Below are 22,653 nucleotides of genomic sequence, written 5' to 3' on the forward strand. Positions count from 1 at the left end.
GAAAAATTGTATTGAGGGGAGAGGGAGAATTCAACCTTCTGCTATCTGTTCATGCAAAAGTATACCTTCAATTTAACAAGGTTTAGATAAACAGTTGAAAGCCATTACACATTGACACATTTATACTAGCTTAAAACTAACTTGTTTATAGAGCAGATCAGCTTGTGTCATTAATCTGTGTAGAAACAATCTTAAACCTTTTAAAATAGTATCCACATTATACTAGACACTGTTTTAAAAGAGAAAGACTATGCTCACCTTTTAGAGCTCAAGATTTAAGCTAGCTCACTAATAATCCTAAATCTCTCTGAAGAGGAAATGGAACTGGATTCATATCCTGCAAACTACAAGAATCAATGTTAAATTCCTAGTGCCTAGCAGAAATACCACAGGCTTCAGTTCCACCATTTATTGCCAGGCACTGCTCAGTTTCTTCCAGTGAATTAAAGCATAATTTCTGTACTTGCAACAAAACAAACAATGAAGCCATCTTCACATAGTGATACACTTCTTTAAAAAGGTTACTGGCAAAATAAATTCTACAATCCAGTTGGCCAAACCATCCAGTGCAAACAACAATTGAAATTGAATTGACGGAAGAATTTAGTTGTAGGAGGTAAAGCAGATTCATTTAGAAAAGCTCATATTTCAATATTATTTTGTTTGTCAGCTCCAAGTTCCAGTGAGCAAAATGGTTTTATACTTATGTTAGAGGCAGGGAGAAGCTGGTTTGTTAATCTGGCTATGTAATGCTTCCATACCCTTTCTATTGCTTGCCCCCCTTTTTTTTTTAATTGTAATAATCAAGGAGCAGATTTATCATTTATCAAGCTCTGACTCAGGACAAGAAAAGCCCTAGTAAATGCTCTCTCCAATTGGAAAGCTATATTGTATTACATAGCTTCATGTACATAAAGTCATATCTTGCAGAAATACGATCAGTGATGACAATTTTTACTCTTATACATTGAATAAAAGCAAACATGAATTAAATTGCAAGTCAGCCACTGTACAAATTGTCTCTCAAGATGTTCCAGCATTTTAATTAGACTTCTAAATCCTTAAGAGTTGCACAATCTCTGATATATAGCTATTGTGAAATTAAAACTTGGACAGAAAGATGGCTTATTTGTGAATAAACTGTCATCTATCCATTAGCTTTTATCTCACTTCAGACTATTTAAAAGCACATAAAGGTAGAAAAAAAAAATCCGCTAGCATCCAATTAGTTTCCTATGGCACTGAATGCTAACAAAATGCTTTTAATTAAATGACAGCTAAGAAAAAAATAAACAGTCTATTAAGAAATTTGATCCTTGTATTAAATCAGTCTAATAAGAAACTTGATCCTTGTATTTAGGACCTTGCATTTCCTTCAATAAATCCCATGTTATCATGTTGCATGGAGCATGAGTTTTTTAAAAAAACCTCGCCTGCCTATTGTTAATCATTGCAATTTTTGGTTGTGTGTTTTTTTTTGTTGTTGTTGTTGTTGTTTTTTTTTTTTCTCCAAGCTGCACTAGACAACTTTCTTTCCAGCCAAAGACAAGGAATTTAGTCAAGAATCAGAAAAAAATTGAACTATGAATTCTGGCACAGCCAGGAGTAGCAACTCAACTACTCCAGAGTGCTTAGGAAATAGGCTTTAGATCTTACACCAAAAATTTGATTTATTGTAAATGCCACAGTCACATTGATAGACAGAGCACAGACTTCTGGTAACAAACAAACATACATTTTCGTAACTAAGCATTTCTACTTGGTAAATAAATGCATTTCGTACAGCCTTCCTTTTAAATGTGCCTAAACTAACCTAAATAAGCAGACAGCATAGCAGAAAAGGGAAACTTATGTAACTGTTTCTTAAGCAGTATAATATTTTTACTATGTATATAATATTTTATATTATATACACACACATTTTCATCAACAGTTCAAATTATACCCAAATAATAATAATTAAAAAAAGAAAAAAAACCAAACCCAAACAAAACCGAAACTGGCGGTCCTCCAATACATTTACCACCTTTCCCTCAGGCATAGTTAATCCAGGTATTTGTCAAGATAGAGGAATGACAGTTAAAAAGACTCCCCCCACAAGAAACAAGTTACACAAAGAATACTGTATCACTACAAATTTTTTATTCAGAAGCCCATCTTTAAAAAAAATCTCATTATGAACTTGTTTGGTCAAACTACAACACCTTCTAGCAGACATACAGTAAAAATGGCATGGCTCAGAATCGACCAGATCTTTCACGATCTCTTGACCGCCTTCTATCACGTTCACGTCCTCCTCCTCCTCCACCACCACCTCCACGACCACGATCTCTGGATCTAGACCGACGTTCACGGGACCTCGATCTGGATCTATGCCTTCAAAGAAAGTTTGAATATTTTACTGTGTCATCACATTCAGCAACTTACTTTGCAGTACCACACAGTGGAACACTGAAGGATGTAAGTAATGAGGGAAGACAACATGGCATTAGAAGGATTTGTAAACTGGCCCTCAGGCTGCAAAATCATGCATTTACAAACCAAACAAACTTAACACTGAGGAGTCAACACATACTGTTAAAAGACTCAACTGTTCACTGCCAGTCATCCATCATAATGGGTGTACAAAACTTTAACGAAAGGCATGTAGAAGAACCAAATGCACTGTTGCACAGCTGTTAATTAAAGAAGCAAGAGAAAGGGACACCAGCTTTTGCAGTTATGAATAGCTCTTAACAAGGCACTGCAAAAGCCTACAGCTCTTTCTAAGTTAAAACAACTGGATTAATTACCAATTACAGCTCAGGTTTTTTTTTTTTTTTAATTCCTGCCCCCTCCCTTTCATTAAGCTGTGACAGCTTTAGCTACACAATGAATTTAAATAGGGCCACCAAGAAAAACCAAAATGTATGGAGAATTCAGCTATTTTGTTTGTTTTACCACAGACTGAAATTGGGGTATCAGTAAAACAATCATATTGCAAAGTCAAACACTCAAACCCAATCTTTCTTGCAATACAAGCTGATACCTTTTAATTAGCCTTACTAAGTCAGAGATCCAGATTCATAGAAGTGACCAAAAGACTAATACAACAGCACACTTCGTGTTTTCCATAAATCATTCAAGCATCTTAAAAGTTCACATTTACATTTAAATTCATATTAATTGGAATATTTTAGAAAATTATTTAGGCACAAATACATGTGCCTAAGCAACAAAATCTACATTTTCCAAAGTTAAATTCATTCTCACAAATTCTAAGACATTGCCTATTAAAGACATTTATAGGAAAAAACATGTTCATAATCCCAGGCTCCTTCTGTGATTAAAAGAAACCTACAAAACTGCGCTCTGCATAAAAGGAAGCAAAACAATTTTACATGCCTATCCCAAATATCAATGTCCTAAAAGGGAGTAGATTGAATCCACCTCTAAGCGAACCATCCACAAGACAGGTATGATAGTACCTTGTAGAAAGGCTTATACCTCTGCTGTTATCTTAATAAATAAATAAATAATATTAGTAAGATGTGTTTATAGCCATTTTTTTGCCATTAATCAAAATCAGTATTCCTTTGCCCTACTGAGAATTCCTTTCAAGAAGGATAAATCACATTGTGAGGTCAGCATTAACAAAAAGTGAGCTCAATGCAGTGACTCTGTTACTAACCCTAAGGAATGCATACAGGCTAGAAAAGATAGCCATTCACTATTAAAAACAAATAAGGTGGGGTCCTGAATATAATCTACAGATATGCTCAATTGTGCATGATGCTGAAAGTGGCCAATCTGATCCTGCCAAAATGCCCACTAGCCAAGTAGCTTGCTTCTAACAGAGCCCAGAAGCAAATACATTTCGACAAGAGTAAAATAAAGAGGCATAAAAGCAATTCTTCTCCCAAATAACGTCTGCCTGTAACACTTTTGTGGTCTGGAGATTTGAATCAAAGGTAGGTCCTATGTACTTAGTAACTCAGTGAATATCCTTCTCCTCGAACCCTGCCTTCTCTTAATGCCACATCAACCTTCAGCATCCACAGCACTACAACTTTCTTTTTTAAACAAAGACCTATGCCTTTGTTCTACATGGGCTACTTGCTAGCTTTACTCAATGCCTTTCATTGGCATGTGTTAGAACTGCATTAGAAAAAACAAAAACAAAAAACAAGAGAGGACATAAGTTTAAAGATTTGCCTTCAGAATGTTCAGCATCTGATCCTTAATTTTCCTGTTTTAATGTTGTTTAAAAGCAAACTTACTTTTTACGCCGTCGCCCATACAACTCACGTCTTAACTCTCGAGAAATTGGCTTCAAATGCATAAAGTTGCAGAAACCTCCTCGTGTACACTCTCTGAAACAGAATTGAAGAGACACAGTTAAAATTCCCATCTCTACACAGTATCTGATTGCCCTAAGCCCTATCTAGCCATCTGAAAGCTAATCACTTCTAACACTAAAACCAGTAAATCACGAATATAGTTTACTGACACTGACTCATTCCTAGCTCAAAGTCCCAAGACGACAGCAAAATTCAGGAGACTGACTGCAGGCACTCCATATTAACATTACCTGAAGTGTTTCTTCCTACACTAAGCTACACACAAAAGCCACACCCATGCAACCACCCTGTCTGTGCAAGCATTTCAAAGATACTGTCTTAGGGAAACAGGAAGTCAGTCACTTTTTACCCCATTTCATATTGACGGCAACAGGCCTCTCTGAAGTCAGTCACAGGGGAGAGCTCAGCATGAATAGGCTGTCCATTAAACCAGCGGTTGTTCAGGTCAATCACAGCCTTTTCCGCGTCTTCTTCACGGCGAAACTAAAAGCAAAGTTAACATTTTTCTCATGTTATAGAGAAGCAACAGAAGTAGATTAAATATTCCTATCAAATCAGTTATGCAACATCTGAGGCTTAGGACTAGTAACCAAACTAGAAGCAACTTCAGAGTTCCTGGGACAGTCCATCAAATTCAAGGGTAAAGATGCTAGCTTTTCATCAATCAGGACTCAAAGCTGATCAAGACACTGGCATTTTCTCTTAATTATGTTCTATTTGGTCTTTCAAGTTTTGAAGCTTGTGTTAAAAGATAAAAGATTGTGTTTTCTTAATACAACTTTAAACAAAGAGAATGCTTAAGAGTACTTTCTAGAGCACTAATGCTCCAATGTAATTTTTTTTTTTTCAAACTAAGAAATCTGCATGAGAACTGAAGCTCTCATCCATTTAAATTAGAATTTACAAAAATCTGATCCTGTTTTAAAATGAACATAAAACTTCAGTTCCTTTTCACAGCTAACCACTTGCAAACTTTTAAAACTAACTTTTATTTCTGATACTGACCTACACAGCTGAGAAATTTAGGCTTGAAAATATTTTCCAGTTAAGAGAAGGTGCAGCAAAAACATTGAAAAAACCTCGACACTCCCAACACTGTGTACACACAATAAAATTTCTGCAGGTGATAATTTTGTACTGATTATTCAAGAGATATCAACAATTTTTAAGAGCTAAACCTAAGTGCTTCAGTCTGCACCTTAAACCACCCAGCTACTGCCAAATGTAACTTGGTTACAAGATGTTTTGTATAATTGGGAAGTTAGAACATAAATGCATCTGTTGAAAGTAAACACACCTGTTGCGAATAACCTCTGCTCATAATGAAGTGCTTAAAAGGCAGTGTGATGGGAAGACAGACCCCAAATTATTCCTGGCAAACTAAACAGTCCAGCAGTGGTGACTGTGTTTGTAACAAAGTAAAAAAAAAAACAAACGTTAATCTTTATGAAAACAGCACAGATTTTGACTATCAAGAAAGCGTCTCATCATCTCTTAAAATTTCTTTCAGATTCCATTCACATTTTCACTCTTTCTACTTTATATTGTAAAATTGGAGAGAAGCTTATATCCTGAGGAGCTACTCTCACAAAATCTACAAGCATACAGTAGCTTTTAGAATTATAGATCAATAAATATCACCCTATCGATTACATAAGCATGTCTGTCTTTATCCTACCTTTACATATACATTTCCAACTAGATGATCTCCAAGGTTATCACAAACATTCATCTCCTCAACTTCACCGTATTTTTCTTCCATTTCTGTGAAGACCTCCTAAGCACAAAGCAACCAATTAAAAGTTTGCAGCACATTAGTTGCACAGTACAGAAGTATTGCATTTAGCTATTGGTGTGTATAAAAGAAGTCCTTTCCTAAAAAAGGCAAACCAAAATAACTTGGTTTTGTATTTCAATTTTAAAATTAGTACTTTCTTGGCCTGTACTGTATCCATCTGGAAGTACAACACTGACAGGATACAATAAAAAGCTATGGAAAACAGCAGACATACAGTATTTACACAATACATAAGATGCACTGAAAACACAATATAAGCCTTGATGCTATAGCTTTACCTAATTTGCTTCTATGCAAGTAATTAAGTATATTTTAAATCTATAGGAAAGAAGAGGATTATGAGATAAAAATGCAAAATCCCTTAAGTTGCTGATTCTTGTACTTCCTGGCAAGTTTTATACAAGCACCTGAGGAAACAAACACTTCTCTCTGAATCCATTTAATTGTGCCGTACATTGAATCTATATAGCCCATTTGTGTTGACAAATCCATGAACACTTTAATGCATTCTCACATCTCTTACATACCTCAAAGAATTCATCATAATGTTCCTGCATCTCGACATCGCTCACAGCACCTGTAAAAATCAAGAGTCATACTGATTAGAGCGTATACATAAAGGGGGAAAGATTTTGATCACACTACAGAACAATCTAGAAAGGCCATCTGGAGCATAAAAGACACCATATAGCATGGAGCTAACTAACAGGAATATTAAAAATAAGTACGTGTGAAGAGCTTTGAGTCCTCAAAATAATATGTCAAAACATTACATTGACATGATCAAATGAAAACAAGTTTAAATCAGAAACAAACTTGTATGCCACAAATTTAAAGGAAGGGGAAAGGAATTACTTTGAAATACCACTAAAATTTAATGTACAGTCCTACTCTTTATCTACCGACAACTTTAACTAAACAGAAGGCAAGTGCTTTGTCACATTTCCATATTTTAAAGCATGATTAACAATTTAGTGTTCCTCTTCCTAAAGGCAGAAATTCATTTTAACATGTCCACCTCTCCAGCACATTCACTAGAATTTGATTTCACAATGCGACACAGCCCAGAATTTTTTTTAATTTGATAAGTTCTTAAAATGACATACTTTTGTCAGTGCCCTCAAAGAAGGGTACCAAAATGCCTTGCAATAGAGAGCAATTTTCTAATTTAGTTGTGAATATCACTACTTTTTTCTCCTGTAGTCCTGCAGAACACCTTTTAGTGCAGGACAAGCTAATCATATATTCAGATTAGATTTTCATGATCCAAGCTGGACTTCACAAATGAACATTGCTTGCCTGCTGCTATAAAAAACAACATAAGTTTGGCTGATTTTTCAAAGTATTAAGAATATAAAAGTGAATTTTGTTTATTTCTTCGAGTCTACAGAATTTTAAACTACATTAAGCTGTATACATTAAAGCCTAAAGTATTAGCTTTTCAGCGGTTAAATGGTTTACTAAGATTAAATGGAACAGTCTTAAAATGAACCCTGTATTCTACGCTAGAAAAATACTCTAGCCTTCAAATTGTAAGCACTACTGTTTCAGTTCGCAGAATGTGGAAGACAAGAAACTGAGCCAACAAAGCTGAGTTTATTCACTTTGCGCTGCTATGAAAAAAACGAGATGCTTTGGGCTCATTTTTGGCTTATCTTACCATCTGGACGAACTTCACGTTTTTCTTCAAAGGCTCTAATACTAACCAGCTACACTTTCTGGACTCTAATTACTTTTGTTCCATCCAGCTCATCTCCTGAAGAAGGCTAAAGGGTGAGTGTTATATATAGTTTAAGCTAACGATGTTTCTGCATTTGAAACATGTTTGCTTTTAAGAACTTTCTTCCTCCCCACTGCTTCTCCATGGTTATACAGCAAATTAAGGAAATATCAAACATTAAACCAGTATTTCTAGACAGCTTAATACTTAACTATATTCCCAAGGTTCTGCCAACACCACTGATAACAGCTTACTTATAGCTAAATATTTTTTTTTTTAAAGATATCAGACAGAGGCCTCATGAGCCATGTTGGGAATAACTACTTTTTAGCAGATGGACAATTGCTAAAAACTTACAAGTAGATTCCATTGTCAAATTAGGAGATCATAAGCAAAAGTTAGTTAATGGCTACTTCAATATCCTTCTAAAGAGGGAAGCATTCATGTGCAACAAGCTTTACAAACATTCATATTCCAGGGCCACTGGTATCTGAACCTTGAGAAGCCCAATTACTAATTAAAATACTCAGGAAAACTATTGTTGCAAAATCTAGGGTTAATTCTCTACGACGGCAATAGAAAGGAAGACAGTTAAACAACAACAACAGAAGCATTAAATAGCTACCCAAGTTATCCATTTAAAATACATGCAGAACGTAAGTAGGGACAAATACCAAAAGAAAAAAAAATGGGAGCCAGGAGTTTCAGCAAACCTACTGGTCACAGAGCTCCAGCTCTACCACAGATGGTACAGTTGGGCTCTGGTAAGTATCTACCCACTTGCCAAGACCAACTGGATACCAGCATTGAAAACGCTAGAGAATCCGTTCAAGACTCTTGCAGCTGCACAATCTAAACAGCTTCACAGACCAAACTGCTGTAACTCTGTGCAAATTAGTTACCAGCGCATAGAGAATTCAGGGACAGAGTGGAAATACCCAACTGTACATTTTTTGATTTACTAGAACAGCATTAATTACTAAACATCTGCAACAAGAAAGCCTGCAAACCAATAGAACTGTTTAAGTGTCTAGACACACATAGGTCATTACTTATCTAGCTTGATTGTGTGACACACACACACAAAAAATCAAGTTACTTAATTGGGCCACTATTACTTTTAGAAGCAGAAGAGACAGTGTTGACTTTTGTGTTAGTGGCTCATTTCACAAAGCACATCTAATCAAATGCTGGTAACTAATCCGAACTAGTCTATAATCCAACAGTCAAAAAAAGGAATAGCCAAACAAAGCTTTATTACCACACAGTCAATATTCACTTCAACAAGAAACATTAGTTAGAAAATAACACCAATCCTTTTTGGTCCTATTTTTTTTTTTTTAAATCTTATTCTAATATTGGTAATTCAATCACAATCATGTATCAGTAATCACAGATCAACAATCCTGGTCATTTAACTTCTGCCAGTCTCACAATAGGTATGTTTTCTTATGCCCGTTTCTACTTCATGAGGAGTCATTATTCATGACCATACCCAAATGCCTTCCCCTCCTCAAAAGTACTTTTACAGATATCTTTTCCCATGTAAATATACAACTTGGTTTTGGAATTTAAATTTTAAAAGCTTGGAAGGAATTTTAAGCATGCACCTATCCCAAAAAGGACAGCTGCCAGAAGGGAAACATTTCTCAGTCAAAGCATATTCTTCCAAGGTAGACTCTAAATGGAAGCTGCATTAACCTAGGGCAAATTTCTGCATGCAGTCTGAACAGTTTCAAATTGAAGTTCTCTTAACATTTACAGAGCAGGAAATTTGTTCTGGAAGAAGCCAACATGTCAACATCCTGCTCTTTTAGACAGTGAAACCTAGTGGATAGCATAAAAAGATATAGAAAAGCATTTCTAGGATGCAGGCAACTGGCAGGGAAAAAGCTGGAGGGAAGAAAGCAGTGTAACCAAGCCTGCTTCACAGGGCAAGTAAAATTTCAACCCTTTTTGATTTAACACATGGTATTCAGATTCCCCTCTTATTTTTGGGAGTAGGGAGGAAGGTAGTGGGACAAAATAAATGTTTTTTTGGGGGTGTTTTTTGATGTGGGTTTTTTTTTTTTTTGGACACATTTAACGAAACGTGGTCAGTTTGATCTGTTAAACTAAAATGGTAGACCAGCTTAAGTCGACACTGAGCTCTGACAATCAAGCCCAGGGAACCAGTGAAGGAACTTGTATGAACTTACAGCGCAAACCGTCAGCAGACTGGGAAGAGTTTTGAGGGTTACGGTAAATGTTCAAGAGGGCAATGGTCTGAAATACAAAACGCAACAACTTTATATTATGGAAAATAATTTTTAACAAGAAACCGGTTTCCTTTAGGGTCGCTTTTGCCGAGTCTGTGCTGAAAAAGAGGTGGTTATTCTCTACCAAGGAGAACTTTCACTTAGCTGGTGACCTTTCTGAATCAACCTAACACTGTAAAGTAACAGAGATCTCATGATACTGCATTATTGTATTTTATTTTGTTCACTAATATTACTATAGAGGGGGTTTGTATGATTTCAGGCAGATAAATAATAGATGGTGTCCAAACACAGTATTCGAATTACTAGCATAATACTCTGTTTTAATTGGATTTTACTGATTTTTTTTTTAGTAGCAAAACCCCAGAAAAGGAAGTAATACAATAATTACAGCATAACATGAAATCTCCATTTTCCTAAAAAAGTTAAGATGAAAGAAAACCCACAGTTTTGGGAAACTTACCGTACATCACATATAGACCTATTGTTTTTGTTTGTATTTGTTAAATCAAGAATTTGAAAAACGTCTGCAGGTTAAGCCTTTAAAAAGAATGCAGTGTTACTAAGCACTCAAGTTGCACTTTGCAGTACTAAAGAGAATCTGCATCAAGTCCAATTTATGCAGTCAACTCTGCATTCTGAATTGCACACATTTGACAAGTTCTTGATCTATGCGCAAGAAGAGTTCCATCACTTGTCCTGTTTGCAACAGCTTTATGTCAGCAGCTCAGAAGCCAACACTATTTTCTCATAATTAGGAGTGGGCTCTTTAACACCATTGTTTAAAAAAATTTCTCCAACTGTGGGACTTACAGTGTGAGCCGTCAGCCGTCTGTGCACTGTTTTGGGGGTTACGATAGATGTTTTGAATCAAGATGGTCTGCGGGGAAAAAAAATAAAAAGGGGAATTCTACTGGCTGCTGTGCATATAATAGACAATTGCAAAGAGACAACTTGTTTGCAAACAGCTAAAAGTAATATTTTATTCTTAAGACTTCCTTTTGTATTTGCAGAATATCTTCCAAAATTGCATCCAGACCATCATATTATGAAAACAGTTTTAATTAACCACCAAGAAAGAGCTGCATTTGTCTCAACAGCTATCCTCAATATGGGAAGTGTGAGGCACTGTACCCTAAAACACCCTACCACATGATATTCTGGAAATGCCTAGCTTTTGAGACCAGATTCATTATTGTATGTCTAGGGGAAAAAAAAAATAGTGTTATGTGCACAGCATATAAGATAAAATGCCACAGAGTCTAAAATGTTACACCAGACAGTAAAGTTTTTAGGCAAGTGCTGCATCTCATTTTCTGCATCAGGAATTTCTTGGTGGAATTTCTGTTTAAATAATATAATAGCATCATAGGTTCACATGTTTCCGATCCTTCAAATAAGGACAATATCCTTTTAGCCCTTCTGCTTTTTACTTGAAGAATTAGCCCAGGCAGACTTGAAACCTTACATTTGTACCGTTCTTCTTAAAATCAAGTTGTCTGAAAAAACAAACCATGTTTAAGTTAGTAAACTAATATTACAAAAAAAAATCCAAACGTCCATATCACTGTAAGCAGCTCAAAAACTGAAATTTGATTACTTAAAATACAAGCTCAATGTTAGTTAATATGAATCGCAATCCCCGAATAATTTTAGCTTACACATTATTATTAGTCACAGAAATCAGAGCTTGAAGAAGTCATAGACCAGCAATGTCATACATAAATATGCTGCCCACTTAACACATTAAAAAAAAAAAAAATCTGTAACATGACATTTAAAAATCACACACTTGCTTTATAATGGGCGTGGTCATACCAACCAAAGCTTTGTGTATCCGTGGCCCAGGTTTAAAATAACTATGTTTTATCCTACAATTGGAGAGAGCCAGAAACATGCATACAGTTACAGTGTTTCTGCTGATTGCTGGTAATTTGATCACCCTGGATTGCACGACCTTTCCTAACACAGCTCTTCTATGAAGAAGTTGCACCAGCAACACGAGAGAAAAATATTGTGCTGGTAACTTCCCATTAGTAAGATATCTGTTGTTCTATTTTCTATCACAGCTGATTATCAATCTGCATACAAATAAAGGTTTCTCTAGTGAACTCTACACATCTGCCAGGTACATTTGAGATGTTACAATACAGAACATCTGTCAGGTGATGCTTCAGTGGTCCCAGATGTCACTGGATGAACCTGCCTTGCTGATCTACCTCAGCTGGTATTGTTAACTACAGTTTCTAAAGCAAAGTTAAAACTGTACTGACAGAGGAAACTGTTGTTGCAAATAAACTTGTTTTTTTTGTAAAAAAAAAAAAAAAAAAAAAAAAGTAGTTTGGGGTTTTGTTGCTTGATTCACATTTTTAATGACAACTACAGTCGAAGTTGTCTAATTTAGAAAAATTTCCTAGCAGCCAATGACCTAAATTCAGGTCTCCAAACAACCAATCACATCTCTGCATGCTCTCCACGTAGGTCAGCAACATCGAGTCATTTCGAAAACAGGCAATATTCTTTTTGAGATACAATATGTACACTAAAAAATTATTAAATTCCCAGATGTGGAAAACTGTTTTTGTAGATGGAAGTACCAGCAGTGGTTCCTATCAATCAGGAACCCAGCCAGTGCCCCCTAGAACTCCCCCCTGCCTAACCACAAAGCTTAACTTCCTGAGTACCATCACTCTGAACTCCAGTCATATGGACAGTATTTGCCTCCCTAATTCTCTCCAAGCCAACATCAGTCTACCATTCTCATCAATCCTGCTCCACATGAGCTAAAATGAACTTGCAGAGGACTCCACCGCTATGTGAAATTTACCTTTGTAAGTAGAACTGCTGATAATGCAACAGCTTTCATAGGCACTACTTGTCATATACAATATTCCCCAACAATCTATTTATCTGTATACCTTGACAATCAGCAGTGATAGAAAGAGGCAAAGCATACAGTTGTCCAGGAATGTAATTTCTGAAAACTACAGAGCTCATAATAAGAAAAACCCTATCAGTCACTTGCTTTTTTTTTTTTTTTTGCCAGACATGCAGTTACACATCATGTCTTTAACAATATTCACATAGCCAAAGACTAAATTATCTGTGAAGTCAACTGACATATACACCCTCAGCAACCAGGCAAGTTGTTTTCGAGAAACAATTATTTCAAATTCAAAGGAGTATGTAAGTTACATTTGAAACTTAAGAGCCTGGGTCAAAGAGCAAATCTAACTACAGATGAGTTGCTCTTATTAATTAGTCTTCTTCCATTAAATGCATAAAAGACTTAAGTTCATGCCTCTGAAATAGGCAGAACATGCTGACATTGTTTGTGATTAAAAAAAAAAATCTGGGATGGTTTAAGTGCCTAAACACCACTGAGAAGGCACACTCACCTGAAAGTTAGCACTGGTTGGTCTCTACTACAGGCAAGCTTACAACAGCATCGCTTCCTGCAGCCATTAAGGGTGACAGGAGATAATTAGAAATGCTGGGAGAAGTAAATTGAATACCCCCAAAAAAGCAAAAACCCATATAAACTGGGGCCAAAAGTGAACTACTTAATCTGGAGCTCTGCAACTACTCACTTGTATTTGAGAGCCTACGCTTTAAAGAAGCAAGAATGTACTGCCACAAGAAGAGAAAACAAAAGGAAAACAAACCTGGCTAAATGTCGGTTTGTTGTGCAACCGAGAACATCTGTCTCCATGACGACAAGCTCCAATTTTGAAATAAAATGAACAGTTGACTCTGTGAGTGAAAAAAAACCACAAAGTATTTTCAATATTAGAACAGAAAAACATTAACATACAATTCCTATAAAACATATGCCCTTAACTACCTTTATATTGATGTAAAGTACTATAGAAAAACAGAACAAAATCAGTATAGGCAAGCATTACAGCAAACCTGTTCATGTTCATTCCTCTTTACCCCTAATTTACAGCAAGTCATCTAATCAATTTCACCCGCTACTCAAACCCAAAGTGCATTTGTGACACCATCATGGACAGAAGCACTCACCCCTGTTTTACCCTTCCAGTTCTCTATTCTTGTCTTTGTATCGGTTTCACTGAGTGATGGGATGCGAAATAATGTGAAAAACAGTCTGAAAAGTTGCACTATGAGCTATATGGTTGTGTCTTAGTTCATGGAACCCCTAGTCTGGGCAACATAACCTGCTTTAAAGCTGATTCAGCTGCACCTACCTAATGTTTTACAAAACACCTCTTTTAAAGTTTTAGTCAAAGGTAACTCAGAGTGCTGCCAACATAGTATTTGAAGGAATTCAGATAAGAGAAAAATCATGTTACAGAGAGAATACACATAAGCAAAATAAAATAATTTAATAAGTCATCTCCATGAATGTAGCTAATAATTCTAAAAGGAAGCCTTTTTAAAATTTTAAACCACAAATTTTTCTTGATTAACCATCACCTAATGTCAACTTCAAATTACGCTGGTCTAGGAATCCCACTAGGACTCTCATGTTTAAGTGTAATCCACATGGAATGATAACAGAACACCATACAGAGTTTAGTTACCTTCACTGGCCAAACTAAATGCAAAATTCTGAAGGGCAAGAGAACTATTATGGACCATGTATGTATAAATGAAGTTTAAGAATTCTTCTGGAAGATTATTATTACCATGCTCATAGTTATCATCAATTGTTTCCATAATCCTGTGTAACCAACATCAACTCATGGAAAGGGAAAATATAGTATTAAAGCATATCTGATTTTTAGCAAAACATTTTACTGTAAAATGTTACCACGCTTACTCTTCATTTTTACATTTCTGAAAATACACAGTTAGCATTACAATATACTTACTGTCATTTCTGAACTCTACCCTGAAACAAAAAAAAATGATCTAACTATAAAATTACCAATAGTGCCTCCAACTTCAACACTTTCTGGAGAGTTCTGCTTGCTTTTTGATTAGAAAATAAGGAATTTAATGGCTGCTGTATCAGCATACACTCATACTGTTAAACTTTAATGCATTATATCAGGAAGGAGGCCACAGTAACAGAGCTCAAGAGAAGCTGCAGATACTGTCTTTTCTGACAGACGAGCGAATTGAAACTGGCATGTTGCACTAGAAGGCAAATAGAAGCCTCACGGTCAGAGGCTGACAAGAGTAATTTAGTCCAGCAGCACATCGATGCCCCCTTTCATTTTTACAAGTGGAAAAACACGTTGGTTTGGTCAGGCTGACGGTGACCAAATTTTCGTTAGGAGGGTTTTGCAAGTACGCTTCCAACAACCAGAGAACCTAGAGACGTTCCCGACGCGTGGAAGGCTGCAGGCAGAAGCCTGAGGATCAGGATGCAGCAGTCGGGGAAATCCTCCGCACCCTGGGGAGGGGGGAGAAATAACCAGTCGCTGTCCTTGCAGCAGAGCGGAAGCTCTCGGGCTGCTGCGAGGCGCAGAGACGCGAACAAAAGGGGAAGAGGCGGCCCATTTCCGGCAGAAGGCGGCGGGAAGCTCGGCACCCAGCGGCCCCGACCGCTCCCGCCCGCCGCCAGAGGAGCGCGGCCGTCGGGGGAGGGGCGGGGAGGAAGGGGTGGGGGGGCGCGGCAGCGCGCCACGAGGCGCAGGCACACCCGCATGGCGGCCGGAGGAAGGGGAGAGGGAGAGCGGGAGAAGGAGGAGGGACTCCCCGAGGGGAACAGACCCAGCCCGTCCCGGGAGGGGAGAAAGAAGCGCAGGGGGCGAGGCCGGCGGCGCGGACACGCGCAGGCCCCACGCGGCGAGGGGGCGCGCGCGCGCGCGCCCTGTCCCTCCACCCCTCCCCGTCCTTGGCGGCGCGCGCACGCGCTCTCCGGCCGAGGGGGGAGGGGAGGAGGAGCCGCCGCGCGCCTGAGGGACAGGGTTGGGGGAAGGGAGGGAGCGCGCCCGCCTCGCTTCCTCTTCTCTTCGCGGCCGCGCGCCGCCACGTTCCCCCGCGCGGCCGTGGCTGGGGGGGGGGGGGGGGGGGGGGGAGGGGGAAGAACGCCCGAGCGCGCGCCCCGGTCCCGGGGGTTCCGTTGGCCCCTGAGGCGGCAGTGGAAGAAAGGGGCCAGGTCCCCCCGCAGGAGACGGGGCTGGGGGGGGGGGGGGGGGGAAGGCTGACCGCCACGACCCATACAGGCCGCCCGGGCGGGCGCTGCGCGTAGCCGTGCCCCGCGCGCCCCGCCACCAGCCGCCGGCCTCCCTCGAGCTCCCCCCGAAGCGCCTAAGCCGCGGGAGAGGCGCGGAGCGGCGCGGGAAGGAGGGATGGGCCACTCACTTGTCCTTCTCTGTTCCGAAGATGGAGGCCAGATACTCCGCCATCTCCCACCGCCCGCCCGCCGGACAGCCCGGCGCCCACCGTGCACGTCACTGCCGCCGCGCCGGAAACACTTCTACGGAGCCCCGCGCGAGGAGGGGAGGGCGCGGCTCCTTGCGCATGCGCCCGGGACCGCCAGCCCCTCATTGGGTGCGTGGTGTGGACCGCTTCTTTCTGTAGCGGCGCGGGCAGGGCGTGCGGGGCTCGCTGGCGGCATCCGCGGCCGCGCATGCGCTCTACGGGGCAGGGGGCGGCGGGGAGCCCGCGCTGTAGCCCAGCGGAGATGGGTGCAGCGGGGGGTTCTGGCCGCATCCCCGGGACGGTGCTTGGCGGCTCCCGCTGAGTCTATGGCTCTGTCTTAGCCAGAGCAGAGGGGAGAGCTGAGCTCTTCGCCGCAGGAGTCCGGGGGGTGGTGCCTCGGGGAGGGGCAGGAGTCCGTGGGGTGAGCGGCCAGTGGTGGAACGGGAGGCATCCCGTGGGCAGCTGGAGCGTCTCTTGTTGGAAAGTAAAATGTGGGAAAGCAAGATGTGAGGTTCCAGCCATCTGGATGATAAAGGAAGATCAATACTAACGAGACCATCGGGACGGTCAAAGACATAATACTAACATAATAATATATAAGGGCCTTGGAGAGATTACTTTGAAGTACGTTTTCTTGTAATTGTAAAAAGTTATAGCCCAGACTCGTGAGAATGGTATCTTGGGCCGGATAACTGCCCCCAAGTGCATGGGATGTGTGAATGTCCTTGGGCCTGGTCTGTGAATGAGTGGAAAAACAAGTAAGACAAACATCACATGAGTTTAGTGTGTTCTTAATAACAATTAGTGGAAAAACACCTTTTTGTAAACATCTTAGTCCAGGCCTGTACCTGTAAATCCTATAAATTGTCAATGGTGAATAAAGAAGGCAGCCTAGGCCTAGGTCAGCTCTCGGCTTGGCCAGGCTCTGTACTCCTTCCTGGACAAGATCTCTGCCTCTGCATGAATTGCTGTCTGCGTCCTGGTATGCGTCATTCTTAATCGCCGCAGTCTCTTGTGGCCTGAAAGATCCGAGTGTGTCTTGCCCGGAGTGTTGCATCGGTCTTAAAGCACCTTATGCGATCCCGGTGATTCAGCTGGGGGAACTACTGAAGCGTGGTGTGCCTCCATGTCCAGATTTCCTGATTACAGCCCCCTCACGTTCTGCAGCACGGTGTGTGGCCAAAACTTCCAAAGCAGCCTGAGTTTTGCCAGAAGGAAGCTCTGAGCTGAAAAAAGACAGCTTAGCCAGTGCTTCAAGGAAACTGAGGAGCTTCTGATAGATCCTGAAGCACGCAAGCACGCGGCTAAAGGGCCTGACAACTGGGAATCACAGAATGTTAGGGATTGGAAGGGACTTCAAAAGATCATCTAGTCCAATCCCCCAGGAACACCTACACAGGAATGTGTCCAGGCAGGTTTTGAATGTCTCCAGGGAAAAAGACTCCACAACCCCCCTGGGCAGTCTGTTCCAGTGTTCTGTCACGCTTGCAGTTAAGAAGTTTCTTCTCACATTTAAGTGGAATCTCCTGTGTTTCCGTTTATATCCATTGCCCCTTGTCTTATTATTGGTTGTCACCGAGAAGAGCCTGGCTTCGTCCTCATGAAACCCACCCTTTACATATTTATAAACATTAATGAGGTCACCCCTCAGTCTCCTCCAAGCTAAAGAGACCCAGCTCCCTCAGCCTTTCCTCATAGGGGAGGTGCTCCACTCCCTTAATCATCTTTGTTGCCCTACGCTGGACTCTCTCCAGCAGTTCCCTGTCCTTCTTGAACTGAGGGGCCCAGAACTGGACACAATATTCCAGGTGTGGTCTCACCAGGGCAGAGCAGAGGGGAAGGAGAACCTCTCTCGACCTACTAATCACCCCCCTTCTAATACACCCCAGGATGCCATTGGCCTTCCTGGTCGCAAGGGCACAGTGCTGGCTCATGGTCATCCTGCTGTCCACCAGGACCCCCAGGTCTTGCCCCAGGAAGAAGGCAGTCTGAAAAAACATGGAAGAAGGCAGAGATGAAAGAAGGGCTTGCTGGAGCACAGCATCAGAAGTTTATATGACTGTAGAGAAGATAAGGATACTGCTTAGACGCTATAGGGTGTTCCTGCAATTAGTCATCTGTACAAAGGACACTGACAAGAAACCCAAGTTAGACCTTTTTAGCACGTTTTCAAGTGCTGGAATAAAGTAGTGGCTCAAAGGCAGGAAAGTGCAGGTTCTGAAGGAGTTTAAATACAAGTTGGATGAGCTGCAAATAAAAATATGCATTTCAATTAAAAGCAGAGTGGAGGGCTGGACCAAATTCTTTCTGGTTGTTCTGGGAAGTTTCAAGGAATTATGGGCCAATAGCTGCAAATTTGAACCAAGTGAATTGATATTTTTGAAATTGAATAGCGCATGGAAGACTGTGATGCTGTACAGCCTGATCAGCATTTGCAACAAAAGTGATGTTGCAGTCTGAAAATCATTGCAGGAAAGTGAACTTACTCATTTTGTTGATGCAGAAAACAAAAGACTGAGCACTTGCTGTGTTGCAAGTAAAATTAGTCCCTTAGATAGTTTTGAAATCCCAGAAACATTTACAAATATGCTTTATTTCACATAATATTCACAGCCCCAGTTGTGGTCCATAGAGCTATTTGCAAGCACAAGTGCCTGCTGTGTTGTGCCAAACACAATATGATTGAAACTTAACAGCAAGTCCAGTTCTGAGGAAGTAAGCTGAATGTTGGTTTGAGCTGATTCAGAGATGCCATGACCCGTCACAGGACAAGGACAGTCCTCTTGGCACTGCTGTATGTCCTTTCATGTTCTTTCTGTGTGTGCTCTTTTGGAAGGTAAAGCTCACCTGCTCTCCAGTGCTCCTTACTGAGATGACAGAAGGTTTCTGCTACAACTTCTGCCACATCCAGACAGATTTTCTCCCATTTGCCCCTTCTGCACTCCTCTACTTCCCTTCAAATTCACAATTGTGATCCAGATGTTGGAAGCAGAAATCCCTGTCAAAGTCTGAGAAGATCTCATTACCAGACAACAACAGGTGCTGCTGCTTGGCCTTGCCTTGCAGTGTGTGTGTCAGAGGACACACTTTCTTTGCCTCAGTTGCTCACTATTGTTCTGCTTCCCACCTGGGCTTGCCACTGCAGTTTAAACTCACTAAACCAGCAGAAGCCAAACCCTGCAAATAAAAGAGTGATTTCCTGAACTGAACTGCCTCACTGAGTGAGCACTCAATGAGTGGCAGAGCTAGCATGAGGGCAGATCAGGACTGCTGTAGCTGTAGCTTGGAGCAACGGTGATGAAGCAGCGAGACAGCCCCTTTCAATAGCAGTGTGCTGCTAGATCAGCTTAGTCGCTTGGTGGGAACCTGCGGTGAGTCTTGGCCTAGCCCAAGTTGTCAAGGGAACTACAGGGTGTTTCAAAAAGATAGACCCAATTTGGAACCACCGCGTCTTTGAAATTGTACAACTGCAGCAGCCTGCAATGAGCTCTGACAAAGCAGAAGTTCCTGGTGATTTTCATTCATCACTGGGAGCAGCCTGTAATGTGTGTCCACAGAGCATATGCTTTACATACTAAGCAGAACGAAATTGCATTGATTTTTGGTGTAATGTTTCTCTTAAAACCTTCAGCTAAAATATGTTGAAATATGTTTTTCCTGAGGAATTAAAATCGGTTTTCGTTGGATTCTCAGCCCTTATCTTGTAAAGACCCCATTCACTCTAGATTTCCCTTTCTTCTAGCTCTCATGGTGTACTGTTGAGACTAAGAAACATTTTCTACAGTGCGGCTTTCACTTAGACACTCTGTAAGTCATTGTTGTGCTGAAGTTTGCTCCATGTTTCACAAACAAGTAACTTGACCTGGAGATGCTATTGGAGAACAAAGCAAAACAGCTGCTTCCATGTTGGAAATATGTCTTTGTACATGACAAGCATAAATCTTATGGTGCCTCTAGCAAAAGTAGGTGTCTAAAATAACTCATTAGTAGTACAAACTGAAAGAGAAAATTGCACAGAGTTTTGCTTTGTGGCTTGTCTAATTGGTACAGCACTGGTAATGGTTGCCAGGGTAGAGAGCACTTGACTAATATATCTTCTCAGTTTTGTGGGACAGTAGTCCTAGGACCAGGACTATGCCTCATGAGTCATGGAACTATTGAAAAATAAACTCACTTGTAACCTTGCTCTTCATTCTTTCAGCAGCCCTCAGGACCATGGGTGCCGCTTGTACTGGGAACAGCAGAGTCCAGAACTTTATAACCCTCTGCCTCTTTTCTCATCCCCTTTCCCTCCGGTGCCCAGCCTGTCCATGCAGGTGCCAGCATTAGAGACATCTGCATTAGAGGTGTTAGTAATATTGCAACTGATTATCTGAGAAGTGGGATATTTTCCCTTTGTGTCAATGTAGCCCAGCCATTGCTGGAAGAAAGAGACACTCCAGTACACCCACCTAATGGAAGGGCAGCAGTGTGGACAGAGCCTACAGACACTGGAGGTAACATTGCACGGACATAGCACAGTGAGGATAAAAGGCTCCTTCTTAGCAAGTGTGTTACTTAGCCTCCTCAAGTGGCTTTGCTGGGTGTAAAGGGCCACACTTAGAAGAAAGAAGGGGACCTAGGACAGAAACCAGGAAGTGTAAGAAGAGAGGAAGAGGGAAGAAGACCCTTAGAAGTTAATGTTGACAGCACAGCTAGAAAGGTGGGAGGGAAGACAGGAGCCGGCAAAGTAAAGGAAACGTGAAGCAACAGGTCTCCAGAGAAAAGCAGGAATCAAAGACAGAATTCCATGTAACTACTCATTATCTAAATGAGGATGCTTGCAGGACTTGGGAGAGGGAAACACAGCTTGGATGCCTTCCCTGGTTTTACACATGCTCTCCACTGCTACAGGGTTGTCCCTGTTAGTGACTAACTGCAGGTTACTCCCCTGCCCAAACTTGCTTAGATCTATTGGGTTAAATGTTGCCACAAACCCTCCTCTGTTTTGGTCTGCCTTCTGAGACCCAGTGTCATCACTGGATACCAACTAACACAGGGTGAGAAGAAAATGGTGCCACCCAGATTTGGTTTGGAGATATGTGCGAGAAAATATAAGGCAGTAGGGAAGCAGCCAGTTTTAAGAGAGGCAGAGCAAGGAGGAAAGGGAAAGAAAAACTAGTTCTGAAAGAAAAGACAGCGATGCTTGGATGTAGAAAAAAGAGATGGGAACAAACACAGAAACATATCCTGGGGGTCAGTACATAGACTAGTTAAGGCATTCACTGGAAAACAGCACCTTCTTGTTGCAGGTGCTCAGAACTCTCTGTTAATTAAAGAGGTACCTTGGAGTTCCAGGCCAGTGCACAGGACTTGTTTTTTCAGGTTAAAGGCATTTCGCTAGCAGTGCGTGTGTAGGGCTAATTAGTAACCTAGGGCCAGCAAGCCCTTTGAACAATTGTACCAGCTCTCTGCTTGACACCTCTTGGAACAAAGCATAACCATGAGAGAAGAGAATCAATTTAAACTGTAACATCAAAAAAATACTCAGAGAAGGCAACTCCTGTACACTAGAACAGAGCTGTAGCTAGTAATCTCATCTAATCTACTTCCATGCCTATACTTTGCTAATCACCATGGTTATATAAGCAGATCTTGTCAAAGATCCTTAATTATAGCAGCCCCAGTAAATACTACGCAGCACAGCGGAGAGAAGGGTGAGGTCTGTGTAGCCATAGTTGCTGTCTGGGGCTGTGGGAGGACTGTGTCTGTTGCAAACCGGCTGTGGCTTTGTTTCACATGTCGGGGCAACACACACAGGCATAAAGGACCGTGCTGCTGAGCACATGGGGACAGACAGACCCTCTTTTGAGGTCTCTGGGTCACTCACGGCTGAGTGCTGATCACCATCAGTGGTATAAGTGTACTGCTTTGACCCTGTGGGTGGAGGTGAATTCAACTAGCCTGGTGTGAGGTGCAATCAGTGGGGTAGGGTGAAGGGTGAGGAAGAGGAGAGGAAATGCTGAGTTGAAGAGCAGTGTTGGAAAAGCAGCAGCACTGAGGCTGCAGAGCATGGCTGAGAGATATGGGTGTCTTGTGGAAACTTTTCCTTGGAGAGTTTTTGATATCCAACCCCTGATTAGAAGCACTGCTGATTTATTAACTGGTGCTATTAGAGAGTGCCTTACAATTGAAAAACAGGAAAATTAAAGCTGCAGA

At 41.0% G+C, this 22,653-nt stretch overlaps 1 protein-coding gene across 8 annotated transcripts; it reads right to left on the reverse strand.

The window, feature by feature from the left end:
* Positions 1–1,492: 1,492 nt before the first annotated feature.
* U2AF1 (U2 small nuclear RNA auxiliary factor 1) lies at positions 1,493–16,760 on the reverse strand. 8 transcript variants are annotated; one of them, XM_065860931.2, is made up of 9 exons: positions 16,396–16,495; positions 15,400–15,481; positions 13,782–13,869; positions 10,057–10,123; positions 6,666–6,715; positions 6,019–6,117; positions 4,690–4,823; positions 4,260–4,352; positions 1,493–2,376 (listed from the first exon to the last, which is right to left on the reverse strand). In XM_065860931.2, exons 5-9 carry the CDS (start codon positions 6,693–6,695, stop codon positions 2,238–2,240), a joined length of 495 nt encoding a protein of 164 aa, XP_065717003.1. In that variant the 5' UTR covers positions 6,696–6,715; positions 10,057–10,123; positions 13,782–13,869; positions 15,400–15,481; positions 16,396–16,495; the 3' UTR covers positions 1,493–2,237. The 8 variants fall into 8 exon arrangements, with proteins under 8 accessions (XP_065717003.1, XP_065717012.1, XP_065716975.1 ...); XM_065860940.2 differs by lacking the exon at positions 10,057–10,123 and adding an exon at positions 10,930–10,996; XM_065860903.2 differs by lacking the exon at positions 15,400–15,481 and having other exon boundaries at positions 16,396–16,516.
* Between the last annotated feature and the right edge of the window lie 5,893 nt (positions 16,761–22,653).

This window comes from Patagioenas fasciata, chromosome 1 (genome assembly GCF_037038585.1).
Source record: "Patagioenas fasciata isolate bPatFas1 chromosome 1, bPatFas1.hap1, whole genome shotgun sequence".
In the NCBI taxonomy this organism is placed as follows: Eukaryota; Metazoa; Chordata; class Aves; order Columbiformes; family Columbidae; genus Patagioenas; species Patagioenas fasciata.